Source organism: Melospiza melodia, chromosome 5 (assembly GCF_035770615.1).
Source record: "Melospiza melodia melodia isolate bMelMel2 chromosome 5, bMelMel2.pri, whole genome shotgun sequence".
Classification (NCBI taxonomy): domain Eukaryota; kingdom Metazoa; phylum Chordata; class Aves; order Passeriformes; family Passerellidae; genus Melospiza; species Melospiza melodia.
Genome location: NC_086198.1, coordinates 11,008,564 through 11,024,821, shown reverse-complemented (window position 1 = coordinate 11,024,821; position 16,258 = coordinate 11,008,564). Strand labels below are relative to the sequence as shown.

Here is a 16,258-nt window from a genome sequence, read left to right as displayed (position 1 = left end):
CAGATTTTATTGACTTTCTTAATTTTCTTCCTTGAACTCCATGTAGTCATTGCTTGTTTAGCTGGCTTTTAAACTGTCTTGTTAAACTACTGCACAAGTAGTGAAAAAAGAACAGTGTCTGCACGTGAACTTTTTACATTGAATTATCAGAAAAAATCATATGCAGCTGTCAGGTATTCATATTTGAATTTAAAATAATCTAGGCCTAAGCTGATGATGTGCAAGACCAATTTATCACATGAGTTGTTGCTGAATATTAACTGGGCAGTGGGAAAGACAACAACAAAAACCCCCAAAGCCATGTATTTATTTATTTATAATTTTTGTGCTGAGAGTTTTTTACCTCACATGTGTTACTGAGATAAGCTGCTGGAATCTCTTCAGGTAATTTCATAATCCAATCATGCTTTATAACCAGCTATTAGAGTGTTGTATGTTAATGAGTTTCTTTCCTACAGGTGAAAAAAAGACTAATTCTCTCAGGAGTTCTGAATTGTTATTCTTTTTCTTTAAAATTTAGAAAGCAGATCCTGGTTACACTGATATTCTCTGTTCTTACAAACTTACTGTGGAGAAATTGTTTTTTTGTAACCAAGGATTTCAGATTTTAATGCTAAATCCTCTGTTAATTCTCTGTAATTTACAGGGCGTTTTTCTGGTAAAGGATTAATTTTAGGGAAGATTTCTTTCATTCTAATTTGTCGAGTAGTTTTGCAATGTTCCTGTGTTTTTTTAGTTTTCAACTAAAGCTGTAATAGTTAAAATTATTATTTCATTAATTATCATGGCTTAAAGATACAACATTTCAAACAAAAAAGTAATATTTTTATACATAAAGCCACTTTCATATAAGAACTTTGGGGTTTTTTAGTGTACTTTCCAGATTGTTGCAATGTTCTTACTACGTTATACTTTTACTTCATCCAGCATTGGGGAGCTGTGGCTTCTCTGAGGAAGTGGCTGAATTACATTCAGACTGTGAGTAGCAGCTGACTTGTTAGTTGTGAAACATACCTTATTGATGGTCTCAGCTGGGAAGAACCAGCTGACTTTAACCAGCTGACTGTTTCTACTTAAATAGTAGAAATAATGATTTTTTTTCTTTCATGTTAAGAAAGCAAATGTGATTTAAAAAAAAAACCAAAACTAAACAGAAAATAGTGACATTCTCAAAGCTGCTTGTATACAGTAAATGTAAATTAATTTACAATTCCTTACTATTGGAAACAAATTAAGCCATTTGTAAGGGGATATACTTATACAGTGTAACGATTGTTTGTTAGTCTGTCTTTTAATGCAGTAACATATTTACTCATCTTGTGATGACCTCTGCCACATGTGAGGACAAAGTCTAGGACCGAAAATGTGTATATTGGATTAAAACTGGAGTTTGCTACACACCTGGCAGATATGAAAGGGTAGTACAAAAATCTCTTTCTCAGCAGAAAAAGTTATGTGCTTAAGGAACCTTCCAGGTTAGTTTTCCAATGAAGAGCAATAAAATGCTTGCAGTGCAGAATTATATCAAATTGGCTTGTTTGGTCAGTCTCAGCATGATAGAATGCATAAATGATCTTTCTATCATCTAGCTCTTTCAAGAGCAATAATTCATTATAGCTGATTTCCAGACTTCCCCAAAAGAAGTAAGTTTCATGAAGGTCAGAGACTTTGCTAATGAGGTGTTGTGATTTATGCTCTGCAGTTTAAGCTGATGTCTTAAAATCACCTGCCAAGGTCCTGTGCAGAGTTCCTCTAATGAAACTGAAAATAAGCTGATGGTGAGACACTTACCATAATGGTGCTGTAATCAAGTTCCCTAAGCCTTGACTGTCCACTTTTATTAAAATGGAAGGTTTAATATGTAACTAGTTACCTGTTGCAAAGGAAAAATAAAATGAATCATGTTATTAGACTAAAATGACAGCATTACTTTAAAAACAGAATTGCTAAATAATAAATTTAGCAATAACAATATTGCTAAAAAAAAAATTGAAGCATCCTACTAATATCAGCTCTTATTCAAGTTAACACGATTAACCAAGAGAGTACCATGCTGATTTGGGAACTGATAAAGGGATGATGTCCATTGCTAAGATACAAAGTGCTCAAAAAAATCTCCTCCACACTTTTTAATGAAATACTCTTTTTCTCCAGCTCTCAAAATTTGGTAGCAAACCTAGAGGTAAGTGGCACTTGAAGATTCATTAAAGCCTTTGCCTGTACTTCCAGACTGATTTGTTCTTTTGACTGTATCTTCTGGGCTCCTGTAAGTAGCAGTCTTTCTTCTGTGAGCCATTAACACTTGGGTTTGTCCTTATCTGATTTATGACCTCATCTTAATCCTGCTACTTCACTTTTCACTTCTATGCTGCTTGTGAGCCATTTTTAAAATCTGTTGACTGTGTTGTTCACCACGTTCCCAGGCATGTGCATACACATAGATGTAATGGTCCAAGTTTCATTATAGAAGTATCTCATCAAATTATTAGTGGTTTACTTAGGTCACAGTAATTTTTAAGTGTGTTATCTTCTTTATTGGGAATACTGCTGATTACTTTATTTTCATATATATTATCTTCTATGTGTTAAAAAAAAAAAAGTCCTGTTATTCAGTTAATATCAATTACTGGTATTTGTAACTAGCAAAAGTGCAAGTTTGTCCCAGGGTCCACATTCTCCAGCAGTTTGGCATCATTCTCCTTATCTGTCAAGGTTGTTTTCTGAGCTCTGTGTCATAGGCAGTGGAAATGTGTATACCAGTGTTTTTGGCAAGTTCTTTGACAATTTCTTTTACTTTTAGGAATGCTCATGCAGAACAGCCTTAATATTTTATTGGCTGGGAGGTGTGTATACAGACATCAAACTAAACAGAACCCTGCTTCATGTTCTAACAGTGCCCTCATCAAGGGATTCAAACTCTTGTGTGCAAAGCAAAAAGGCTTGGGGACCCATACCTCTGGTCTCTTAATTATGAAACCAAAATTGGTTCCACTTTTCTGTATGCTAATAAATGGAAATTAATATAGCTTTACTACAGTCACTTCTTTTTTATGCTGTTTCTTCTGTATCTTGCAGGGATTTGTGAATCCATTTGCATTTACACAGTGAGCCTAGTTAGGGCAGCTTTAAGAAAATGAAAAAGTGGCTAGCCTTGAATGTACAGAATGAAATTTGTTAGAACATTACTTCTGTGTTTTGAACATATATGCTTACCAATCACCAGCCATATGATTCCAGCTAGAATTGTGGTATTTTGAAACTTAGCTCACTCCCCAGCTGACCATCTACGAGAAAGATATGGAGTAGGTGGAGCTGTAGAAAACTAAATTTGGACCTTGGTTGGAACATTCTGTTTTAATCAAGGTAAGATTTTTTTTTTTGTTTTACACTTCACAAAATGCACAGGCTTTTTTTTATAAAGCAAACATGCAATAATCCTTTTCATTAAGAAATGTCTTTAGGATTTTCAAAAAGGAGAAAACCTCACCAAATCAAAGTATAAAATAGTACAAAAAAGGAACGGGATCCATGCTGACAATCTGAGCTGGGATTAGCTTTAAAGTATTTAACTTTCCAGTCCATATTTAAAGTTTTTATGTGTTGGACATTACAAAATCATTGTAGCAGTTTGTACCAAGGCATTGCTTTCCTTAGGTAGCTTTCATCCTCTTACCTCCCTGGAGTTGAAACCCAGTACTAGTCATCCATTATTCTATGGATGCAAAACCAGTTGCTTTCTAGGCTTCTTTATAGGGTTGAAGCCTGCAAGTTAAGCAACTATAAGTATTTTCAAGTGTTTTTGTACTATGAAGTATTTTCCTGAGCATTCTGCCAAGGCAGGGTACCCAGAAGTAGCCCCTTGCATCTTAGCAGGTTTATCAGTATTAAGTAAGCAACTGAGTTATATTGTTCACCTTCCTTGCAAGAGGGTGGTCTTGCCAATCCACGTTCAGCATGTGATGCTCTAGGTAACAAGGTGACAAATCTAGAATATTGCAGTACTTCGAGTAATTTGTTTAATACAAATACATTTTTTCACAACATTAAGCAGATACATTACTTTTGTTTCCCTTACCTTCTGTCTTCCAGTACACATTCACCCACAAAAACATACACTTTTTCTTTTGCAAAAGAGAGGGATTTAAACAAATAACACAAACTTGTAGTTTTTAATATTATACACAGTAAAATACTTTCATCAGAGTAAGTTTCATTGCATTATTGGAAATTATAAACTGTTTGTTCTGGAGATGGGAAATTATTTTTTCTACACAACAAAAATAAACACTACCTTCAGATAGAGCAGTGTGTGAATGGCACAGTTGGACTAGTCAACAATCTTTGTAATGCTACTGATAGTCAAAAGTGGTATGTTTATGCCAGTTTGAAATAAACATTATAATGCTTGTAACTTAAACACAGGAAAAGAAATGTGCATGTTCACAGGAGTGAATACAGGAGTATCTTGATCAAACTTCCAGATCTGACCTGACACCAAATTACTTCTACCTACCTTTATTAAAACTTAGGTTGAACAAGCTGTTCTTGCTAATGGCAGCTCAGAGCCAGGTTCTGCCCTTGTGGGTTTAGCCAGGCCAAATTCTGTTGTCAGCATATTTGCCAGAGCTGCACTGTGGTTACACAGGAGTTTGATATGGTTCGTTATTTGAGATGGTATCTTCATTAAAAAGTCTTTAGACTTCATCTTCAAACCTTCAGTATACTGTTCTGTTTAGTTGTGTGGTTTTGGGGTTTTTTTTTTCCAGGACAGAATACTGTGGTCAATAAATTAATACAGAAAATTGTACTTGAGGAATGAAAAAGTATTGGTTGATAAGGATCTGTCTAGTTTCTCTATCCATGTACTTTCCTTATTACTGAAGACCAGAATCCAAGGCATGGTGGTGTGAATAGCTCCTTGCCCTCTTGAAGAGGTTGCACCCTGCTTCAGAAACTAATTCCAATCCTCCATGAAATTCCTGAAAGCTCTAGAAAATCCAGTGCATCTAAGAAGAGAAAGGGATGCACAGGTTAACACTGTAATGCTTTAAAAGGTTAAAGGCTTCTTCAAGCCAGCTGAAATCTCTCTTGCTGGTGACTTGTCTCAGTGTCCCATTTTACTCCTTTTCCTGCTGTCCCCATTCAGTATTTCCAAGGGAGAGGAGGAATTTCAACTGAAGTCTTTCTGCTTTCTTTTATTTAATTAACTGTAAACTCAGTTGCATATATGGTTGAGTGCCAGAACAGTGCTGAAGTTGAAGGCATTAGTATAAAAGTTTTCACATTGTCTTTTCTGTTGCTGACTCTTCAGTGTGTTTTTAAAAAATGTAAAATCTTGTTGGATGCTACAGTTCTGCTTTCAGAATCTTCAGGTATTTTCTTCTTCTAGGTGAATTTTATACTTCTTCAAGGAAAAAACCCCAATGCAAATTACTCTCCAGTAAGCTGACAAAATAGGGGATAAAGTACTTTCAATGGGTCATGATGCTACTGCAGTCAAAGAACAAGCTGGCTAAAGAAGCAGGGTTACTTTCACTTAATAAGAAACTATTATTTCAGAAAGCTCTTAGTTATCTTTCATAATAATGTTCCTTGTCAGTAAATTTTGCCGAGGTTTATTGTAAACATCCTTCCAAACATTCGGATGCAGTTGGTAATTTTACGTGTCTGACATCAGATATCATGAGAGTTACCTTTTAACGAGTAGCTTTTGAAAACCATGCCATTGCAGACTATCTTAAGCATGTGCAGTTACTAGACATTCCTTAGTCATGTCATCATGCTCTGAAGACCTTCTGAAATCTCCACAATTTCAAATGGAGAAATGATTTGGTTCTCTTGTATGTAGTTTCAAATAAGAAGCTGCTACAAGTGGAAGTTGCAGTTGTATAGTTGGGAAATTATTTTATATAAAAAGTGTGTGCCATTACATGAAAAAACTTCAACATTAATGCAACTCACCTGGAGTAACTGACAGCAAATATTGACATATATTAAGGACCCATTAAAGCACCAAGATTTTGTGTCCTGTCTAGCCAGACAACCATCACTTAGTCACTGCCAAATTACAAGAGCAATTCCAGTACAAAAGAATATAATGATCTGATTAAAGACACATTTCTTGCTAACACTGCTAGTATTCCCTGAGCCTTAAGCCAGTAAACATTCACAAAGGAATACCTAGTATATAAATTCCAATACATCTTAGCCCCTAAAGCCTGGGTATTTGCAAGGATGGGACGAACCTGTTATTTCACGGTAAATATTTGAGTGTATAAAGAGAAAATTTACCAGTAGAAACTTCAAGGCTTCTGTAGAACTCCAGTTCTCTTGTAATTGTGGCAGATACCCCTCCTTTAAGTGAATCTCTACTCTCCTGTCCTCATTACTCTGGTTCTTTATATACTTTTTTGCTTTCCCTCCTTTATTAAATACAAGATTAAAAAAAGAACTTCCAACTTCTTTTTAAAATACACATTATGTTCAGGCCCCAGACTTGTGCACACCAGTACATAACTACTCCAAGTCAATACTTGCTCTTGTGTCCTTATAGTAAACACCACAGTTTTGGAAAGTGAATCACAAAATTGGTTCCTTATACATAATTCACCCTGTTGGACACAGGATTATATCTACATTCATTTATCTATTGCACCTTTTAATGCTATTCACACTTCATTTTTATATGCCAGTGCTCAAAACACGAAATTAACAACTGAACTGTCGAATCTCTAACACCTTAAGTTTACATGTACAGAAGGAAACCATTGATCTGTTTTTTTTCAGTCAGGAAGAGAAAAACTAGCTTTTTAGAACAAGGAGATAAAAACTAATGTTTTCTGAAGATATGTAGGTAGGTATGTTCTATTACATCTACCTTTCTGTATCATGAATCTTAAAAAATAAAACCAAAAGTTGCTTCCATCTTCAATATGTCATCCTTTTTCAGACCTTTGATAACAGACAATTTACTTCTGTGTAATTCTGCAGTAAACTGCTTTTTTTTTTCATTTAAAATTCTGCCTCAATACCTTGTGGATCCAATTTATGCCTAATTCACTCCTATAAAGTAAAATAAACAGCGGAGCTGCTCTTCTAAATGCATATCTATATATTGTCTCCTTCCTTACTTCCCCGACATTTATAAAAAACTATCTGCAGCTTATGGAAATGTGAGTTTATACTGGTTGGAACTGCTTACTTTTCAAAAATCCAGCCATAGTTAAAAACAACTGGTTCAAATATCCATAGTTGACACAGCTGCCCAGACATTCAGGCTCCTCTACAGTCACATGAAGGCGTTACCGTACGAGGCATAGAGAGGAAGTGCTGCAGTACAGCTCTCTGTACTTTGATTCTGATAATGCATATTACTTGGATTGGTACCCTTTGAAGTGTATCTCTGAAAAGGTAAATAGCAAATACAACTTCTAGTAGTAAACAGATGAAAGGTTTTGTGTCTTCTGTAAACAAAATCATTGTGTCACTTCTGTTTTCTACTATCCCAGCCAGCCCAGTTAGGAAAAAAAAAAGTACATTGTTACATAGGTTTGGCATTGTCTGTTAAACCTGTTCTCTATTGCACTTTCTACACTTCCACTTTCACTACACTTGCTGACTAGTTGCGAAATTACATCACGAACGGTCACATTCCTTACAGTAACAAATTGCTTTGCTGGATCCATTTTCCTTGTCCTGTTTTGGTTTTTGTATGGGGTATTTTTTTTTTTTTTGTCGTTTGGTTGGGGTCTTCTTAAACTGAAAAAATGCACAGTCATTTCTACTTTCTTGTAGCATTTGTAGTGTAGCAGACACTACGGCTTACTCTGCGAGGGAGAAGCAGCGCTGTCCGTGTCAAACTGGCATGACCTCCGACGTCGCCTCTTCCGCCGCCGGCTGAGAGTTTGTACCTGTCTGTGCCACTGGCACCACCACCGCGTCCTTCAGCTCCGAGGGCTGAGTGCACGGAGAGCTTTTCTCCTCCAGTTTTTTGATGGTGTCTGGGCAGTTCTGAACAAAGATCACTCTGTTGTAGGCTTTCAACCTTCGCCACAGCTGGACGTAAACCTTACACTGCACGTACATGAAGACCAGGCCTCCTGTGAACCCAATGGCCACCACAACGAGCTTTGTCCAGAACGGCCATTCAAGGACACCTTTGAAATAGAAAGTTTATGTTATACATTGAAAATCAAGCACTGTTTCAGTAATGTATACTGAAAAGAAGCCACTGGCTAAGAATGCCTGGGTATGTGCACGCTATTGGGGCACTTGTGGCTATGGAAAATTGATGGGGTTTCCTATTCCATAGGCTGGCCAAGAAACTGCCCATGGAATAGGAAACTGCTTCCTACTTTTAACTGATTGGGACCACCATTTGGTCAAATAAATCAATCAAAAAATCAATGCCACTCTCAAAGTCTTTCTTTCAGGATTTCTTCCACTTTTTAACATTAAAGATAGGCTGCTGCTGCTTCTGCAGTAATACAGGGAGCATCTTTTTACATTAACTGCTATGGGACAGAGAGCATATCATTTTGTATATCTTTTTTTCCAGGATTGCCATGTTTTCAGACTTGAGCTTTACTAGTAGAAAGGTCAGCTGAACCTAGACCTGTTTATTCAAGCAGAGTAAATTTTCAGAGTAAATTTATGTGAATTATACAGAGTAAATTTATGTGAAACTTGATTCCCTACCACTGGTACTATATAAATTCTAGAATATTTAAAATATATTTTAAATCTGCTTTTCTATAAACCAGTGTCAGGTTGGCAATTAAAGTGTTTGCATCATACTTCCCTAAAGATAAAAAAAACCTGCAACCCCTACATAATTTGAGATATCCATTTAAAATGGGATTTTTTAACTAGAACATTAACAAACAATAGTAGTATTATTCAGGGTTTCAATTTTTCTCCTTCTCAAGATATGTTTATAAAGTGTTTTTTCTCCAGTGCTTATTTATCTTTATCTTGGCAATTCCCATTTAAAGAGTGAAAATGGGGAAGAAAGCAAACTACATATATGTCCTTATTCCCCACAAATACGTGTTCACATTTTTCTAAAAGTACTCTACCCTGCAACAAGCAAATTTTGGACCAAAAGTATCCTTCTTCACACTTCTGCATGTTTCAAGTAGCTCCAGGGCATATCTTTGTCCATTTTTTAGTGTAAAGAATCAACCATTACATTTGGCAAATACTGAATGCTATACAAATCATAAATACTTTTTAAGCCTACCAGGAATAATTAACATGATTCTTATGCATTGTGTGTAACAACAAAAATCCCTGTTAACTGTTTTGATATGTAAATTCAGCTAGTCTACAGAAATAGCTTCCCCCTTGTAATGAGTAGGGTGATGGAGTTGTACTCATAAATAGAAATTCAAAGCCATCCCTAGTCCTGTCCTCTGGGCCAGGTTTTTTGAGATAAAAAGCAAGGTTACCCATTTCAATAGAATGCAAAACAAGACTTTGTAGTGTGTATTCATCTGTGACTTACTGAGGCTTGTTGCTTATTTTCCTCTCTAAGGCAAGAAAGGCAAGCATCAGGAGTATCATCAAATATTTATCTAACTAGCAAGGCACAAAGCTCCACCTGTTTTGTTTTCCGTGTTAACTTTGGAATATAACACAAACCTAAAGACCTTTGTTCCTCTAGGGTGCTTAAATTCAATTCAGATCAAAACTAAAAAGCTTTTTATCATTTAAGACTGAATTTAAGAGCAAACTTGGATTTGAAATGTAAAACAGTAGTTAAATTTAGGATATATTTTCCAAATATGCTAAGTATTGCTCCTACTGACATTAAGCATGCATTTTGTTACACATGTCCAGTTGGATTTTCAGTATCTCTGCAGATGAGACTCCATGACTTCTCTGTTCCAGTGCATAACCAATAAATAGAGCTGGAACATGGACATTAACAGTGAAATTCTATTTGAAAGGACACAAGAATGGTTTTCCATGCTGCTCAAATCCCACATGAAGGACTAACACAACTGGAAATCAGTCTCTTGGAAGTTCGTATTAGGGAAGGGTGTTAATGAAGAGGCTCTATCGTACTTCCTATCAAGGTTCAGGGGATTAATATATATAAATTGCAATTTAAGGACCTGAACTTGCCCTGAGCTGTTTGAACTTGACTCATCTTTTTGCCTGAGTTTTAGAATTACCTAGATAATGGGAGATTAACCCAGAAGAACCGGCAGGCTGGTTAAGCTGTTGTCATGATTACACAAAGTAGAGTTCTCTCTGCTGGGATATAAGGTAAGATTTTCATACTGATGCATTCAGAACTTCTGCATTAAAGCCTCTGGTGTAGGCATGTGAGCTGTTATTTAAGAACAGAATGTGACTGGTTACAGAGCTGCCTTTCAAAGGCAGGCACTGCATTATCAACAGCACTGAAGAAGATAAAAGATACTTACCATTATCATTGCCTTGTTTAATTTCTTCAGCAGTTCTGTCAATTAAAACATACAATGACCAAACAACACAGGTAATTGCAATTATATGGAATGTGACTGAGCACACAATTTTTCTCCTCTCACTTGTTGTCATCTGCAATTTCTCCCACTAAAAATAAAAAAAAAAAAGTAATTAAAAAAATCTGACTTGTAAAATTTTACATCAAACTGATTAGGCCATTGTGGCTCTTTCTACCAAAACCACAAGCAGTAATAAAATGAACAAATCCTTTAGTTTTGGTAATATGCATTACAGGAGTGTGTGCATTGTCCCTGTTAAATTCACAATGATCTCATTTTCATAGATTCAGAGGAATGAAGAATACTGTTCTGTTTCTGTCTGCTTGTGAATGTTATCTTAAGTCATTTCATTACAGTACAGCCATAACATAACAGACAGATAAAAAGATTAATATTTACTTTAAATTTGCATTTCTGGTGGTGAGAGAAGAAAAAGCCCAAACATCTGTTTGTAATATGTATTAAAATTATAGGAAGGCAGCTATGTAACAGTCTTTCCATAAAATAAAAGCACGGGAAATACAACTTCATTGAGGATTAAATTCAATAAACTTGAAAAGATGATTATGTGGAAATGACCATATACGATAGCAGCCAAATAACCTCAGTAATGCAAGGAGGATCTTCCAGGCACATGTTTCTGAATTATGGTGCTAAATCCTGTCTTAAGTTAAGGCTATTTTAAGATGAAATAGGCTATTCTCTGCAACTGAACAATGCCGCTCTTGAGGCGATTTTTTTTAATCTCACTTGTGACATGGGTTTTTTTCACAGCACTTCTTCAAAACAAAACCTTCTCTCCTAAAACATTTGCCTTTGAAAAGAGATGAAAGAACAGAGCACTTAAAAGCAAAATGCCTCAATTCTGATGGATAATCTTGGAGCCAGTACAGGCAGCTGGGGAAGGAAAGCAGTACAAAGCATGAGATGCGAGTGCCACCTCCCTGTGGCTCTGTGAACACCAGACTGAGCTGCACTCAGCTCGGTGCCACAGCGCTGCTGCCACCTGCTGCAGCTAGGACAGCAACCACAGCCTCTGCAGAGCACTGCCATGCTGCACATTTACTGCCAAGCTGTGAGTTTCTCTTGGTTTTCCTCGTTTAGGTTTTTGGATTGTTTTGGTTTTATTAGCTGTTTTCACTATTTGGGATTTTTTAAAATTTTGTTTCCAGGCAATTACAAATTTTTCTAAACTCCTTAAGGCTAGAGCTGGAGATGCCATCCAAGCTAGATGTTTAGCCTTTAACTTGAACCAACATTGCCGTTCTACTGTGAACACTCTCTGCAGTCACATTATGTTTTGAAGGAGCACAAATGCAGTAAAACCTGATGAGGGTAAGTGCTGTGGCACCAAGTGGAATAACTCTCAAAAATACTTCTTCCTGCTTGTAGAGCAGAACATACCAGGCCAAACAAACCTCAGTCTTTAATGGCAGTTAAATCTTGCATGTTTCAGAGCTGTTGCCTCAAAACACAATCTCTAGAACATTTTCTAGCCCTCGTCACCATTCTATGAATCACAGAATGCTTTGGGTTGGAAGGGAACTTAAGGCTCATCCTGTCCTGTTCAACCCCCCTGCAATGAGCAGGCACATCTGCAATTAGACCAGCCTGCTCAGAGCCCCATCCTACCACTTCCCTAGGCAACCTGTTCCACTGTTTCACCATTCTCATCATAAGAAGTTTCATCTAAATGTAGTCCAGATACTGCTTTTTTTTTTTTTGTTTTGCTTAAAATCCTTTTCCCTTGTAATACTGTAACAAGCCCTGCTAAAAAGTTTGCTCCATCTTTCTTACAGGCTCCATTTAGGTACTGGAAGACCACAATAAGGTCTCAAAGCCTTTTCTCCAGGCTGAACAACCTCAACTCTTAGCTATTCCTCAAAGGAGAGGTGCTTCAGCTCTCTGATCATTTTTTGTGGCCTCTTCTGGACTGTCTGCAACATGACCTCAGTGGGCACCCTCTAGGAATCCATCCTAGAGCTGGATGCAGCAGTCCTGCTGGGGTGTCTCAAGAATCACTTGTCCCACCCTTCATGAACACAAAGCATAAATAATTATTTATAAAAATGTAAATATTTCCTGGGTAATATGCAAAGAGTCAGAGCCATCGGCTTATTTGTTAGCTGAGACCTCATTTCAGTTTCTGATATATCTACTTTTGAGTGAAAACTAAGCTTGCTGGGTTTTGTATGGCAGTTTGGAAAAATGGGAGGTTTAAAAAAAAGGTTTGTTTTGGTTTTCTTTTAAGTAACAACCCCCCAGATTTTATATTCATTATAGCTCATGTAGCTAATATTCAGTGGTCAGACCACAGAGTATGTGGCATTATCACAGACTTATTTCCTTAGAGCCACTAGGTCACACAGCCTTTGACCAGGAGGTTTTATTTTTTTTTGCAGTGAAAATTCAATTCAAGTCTTGTAACCGACTTTCTTTCCAAAGAAAGAACCCTTGTCTTTGTCCAGATGGAAGAAAGGGTTTTACCTTAACCCTTCACTTTACCTGGGCACTTTGTGAGAGATAACAAAGAACATAACGAAGAATGATTTGTTCTTAAACAGATTTTGTCTGTTATCTCAACTTTGATGCTACACCATTTGGTCTGTTGGAGAGAAGACTCTGCAAAATTTTCAGTGCCATGTATACGTGCAGTCTCTTTATAGCCATTTAACTCTCTAATATACTTAAAATGCTTTGTGTTCATCTGAATGCCCAGTCAAAGACAAATGCTGGTCCCATTAGTCTAAATGTAAACATTTTGTAGGTGGAAAAAACCCAGACAAAATCAACCAACCAACAGGCAGGATAGGTAAATAAAGGTTCCAGCTCACAGAATTCCACTGAGATTTACAAGAAAGGTATCTCAGGAGAGGAAGCCAGCAGAAATTGGCTGAAGCAGGCCTTTTTGGTAACATCTCATCAAATCCAGCCAGAAGGCAAGCCAAGGTCTACTGGACTCTGCTTCCTCCAGCTGCCCCCTTTTCTTCTCCCACAAGGCAGCCTGCCTGGCCTGCCCTGTCTGTCCATTCTATCCACACACGTTACCACACCAGACAGAAGGTGGCTGCCAAGACACTGGGAGAGGTCACCAGGGCATGGGTGATTATGGGACTGGGACACTGCAGAATATCTCATACTCCCAGTTTGGGATACAGGAAAGGAATAAGGTCCAAGGAGAGACTGTCTGTCACAGACAGCTACCTGGTTTACAGTTCTTAGTGTGCTCCAAAGCTGCTATTTTGTTTTGCCCTGCCCTTGCTGCAGTCATAATTCTCCCAACTATGGTGATGATGAGCTGAACTCAGAAGAAAAAAAGCAATTAAACTTTGTGCTGTACTTCTGGTGATCCCAGTGGCAGCTGATGTAACTTCCCCATCCTACTCACGTATTTTAGGTTGGCTGAACAGAGAGTACTTTGTGACTAGATGAGTCACGCTCTACTAGATGAGTGATGTTAGTAGATGAGCCAGCAATTTATGTCGTCCTGGAGCAGAAAAGTGCAATTCCCTATTTTAGGATTTTTGCAATAGGCTTGTATCAAAAAATTAACTGTTAGTTTTAGCACAGACTTGCTTGGACAAAAGCACAGTTATGTGATATAAAAATTGCTTGAAAATCCATAACAAAGGATGAGACAACAATGTAATGAGCAATAAAAACCATTAGCCCCCTTTACTTCTGCTTTATAGTCCGGGACTTGATACAGCCTAAAGTTGTGTGGGGAATTTTGGCAGGCGCTACCTTTCATGTCACACAGAGCATTAATGCCTCCTTAACCTCTGATAAATTCATCCCTGCTGTGTTTTGAAGCTCCTGCAGTTTTCATGGCTTTCCACATTCATAATAGAAAGATAAAAATAAATTGTGTCATGTTTTATTATGATCTCCAAGAAAATACAGCAATCAGGTTGATGACACTGTGACATGCCATGGATAGAATATCAGATGCTACCAAGAACAGGAAAACAGCACAAAATTAAGTACACAGATGCAATTTTCTTTGGAAATTTAGATCTTAATGCTCCTCAGGTGCTTTAGATGATGTAATGACAGAAATAAATGGTAGCAGCCAGAGGAGACATTTATAATGACTTGCAAATTATTGAGTCACTAAATTAATAGAAAAAACTGTAGCTTTTACAAGCCCCACTCAAAACAACCCTTCACTGTTGTACAGCCAATTGTCACACTCACAGATTCTGTAATCCTGGCAGCAATACAAACACAGACTGGAAACCATCACAAATGCAGATGGTTTAATGTCCTGCAAATGCAAGCAACGGCATGAATATCATAATGCTTCACAGAACAGGTGTGCTAGAACACTTTGTAACATCTAACCGGAACCAAAAGCTCTTTTAAAAGTCACCAAATAAATCCAAAGTGTAACAAAAATCCAAATGCGTCCCCAGCAGAAAGCTTGGAACATCCCCAGCCGCCTTTTTATTTTCTGAATAAGCTTTCCGAGCGTGTCGCTTGCAGTGTGCTCTGAAAGCCACTGGAGGGTGGTAGGAGACTGCCTGGCTCAAGGTTCCCACCAAGAACGGAAAGCAGCCGGATTGTGAATGTGATCAGAAACACTCGTCCCACCCCAGCTACTACTTACAGCTGCCTCGAAGTCACAACGTGCATCTCAGTTGGAATTCCTAAACTTTACTGAGAATTTTGGAATAATCTTTAAAGTGGCAGCTGTAAAACTGTACCCTCTTCTAGGTTTCTACCTAGTATTTTGCTTTTGTTTCCTAAAGAGAATTTCACTCAGAAACTTCAAGAGAGTGGTTACTGATTTCAAATCCCACTCTTGTAACTACAAAATGTAGTCATGAGTCTTCAGGGGAAATAAAAAAAATAAAAATAAAAAACCCACCAAACCCTAAAACATACAGGGAACTTTAAACCATGTGTAACCAACCACTTCCCTTTCCTGTAAAGCAGTTTGAGAAAATCTCTCATATTTATTTTAAAGTACAAAAAATCTGCCTCCCTGCATGCCACTTCTAATACAAGCTTGATTAATCAATATGCAACAACGAATTACAGATGTTTTCTTTAGTATGTTCTGAAAACACTCCTTGTGAGTGTGGGGATGCTGCTTCACGTCCTACACACCAGCAGAGCCTCTCTGCTTAAGAGAAGCAAATCTGCAATGTTAATTCCCTCCCGTACATTTCGCTTTCTGCAAAGCGGTTTCACGATGGCCAATGCAGAACCGAAAGCTCCAGGCTGCTCACACAAAAGCTGCCTCCACCTCCCAATGGCACTGAGCAAACTCTGCTGCCTGGGTTTCCTTCCCCCACCTCTGCACTGTGGATTTGCTGCCTGCCTGCTCCCACCCACCACTCCGTGCCCACGCGTTGCCTCCTGTCCAGGGCAATACTCTGTCACACTGGCCACAGAGTTTTGTCTACACCGATGTCCTGAGGCAGCTGCAGCTCTACTGCAGGTCTGCAGACTCACACCTCTACAGCTGAAGGTCTCTCTGCTGCAGGGGCTCAGACTAAGGATGCCAAATATTGAAGGTGAAGTTAATGGACTGCCTGGACTTTTTAACCCCTGGGTATTTTCAAGAACCCTGTTTTAAAAATTGCATGTAAGGAGGTCTGACAGGGGAAGCTGGTATGGGGGGAATATTGCTAATATTAAACATTTTTTGTGACATTTTTCTCCCTATCCATTATTTAGCAGAAAAAAAATGCCTATGTATAATGTAAACAACAACCACAGCTGGAAGGATTTCTGCTCTCACCTAGAGCTAAAGTCAT

General features: G+C 37.8%; 1 protein-coding gene across 6 annotated transcripts in view; it reads right to left on the bottom strand.

Annotated features, from left to right (window-relative positions):
• Positions 1 to 3,993: 3,993 nt before the first annotated feature.
• MARCHF1 (membrane associated ring-CH-type finger 1) overlaps positions 3,994 to 16,258 on the bottom strand; it is a 222,755-nt gene continuing 210,490 nt past the window's right edge. For all 6 annotated transcript variants that reach the window (XM_063156268.1, XM_063156269.1, XM_063156270.1 and 3 more), the window contains 2 exons: positions 10,434 to 10,581; positions 3,994 to 8,156 (listed from right to left, as the gene is read on the bottom strand). In XM_063156268.1, coding sequence (XP_063012338.1) covers positions 7,855 to 8,156; positions 10,434 to 10,581 — 450 coding nt within the window. In that variant the 3' untranslated portion in view covers positions 3,994 to 7,854. The remainder of the gene's footprint in view (positions 8,157 to 10,433; positions 10,582 to 16,258) is intronic.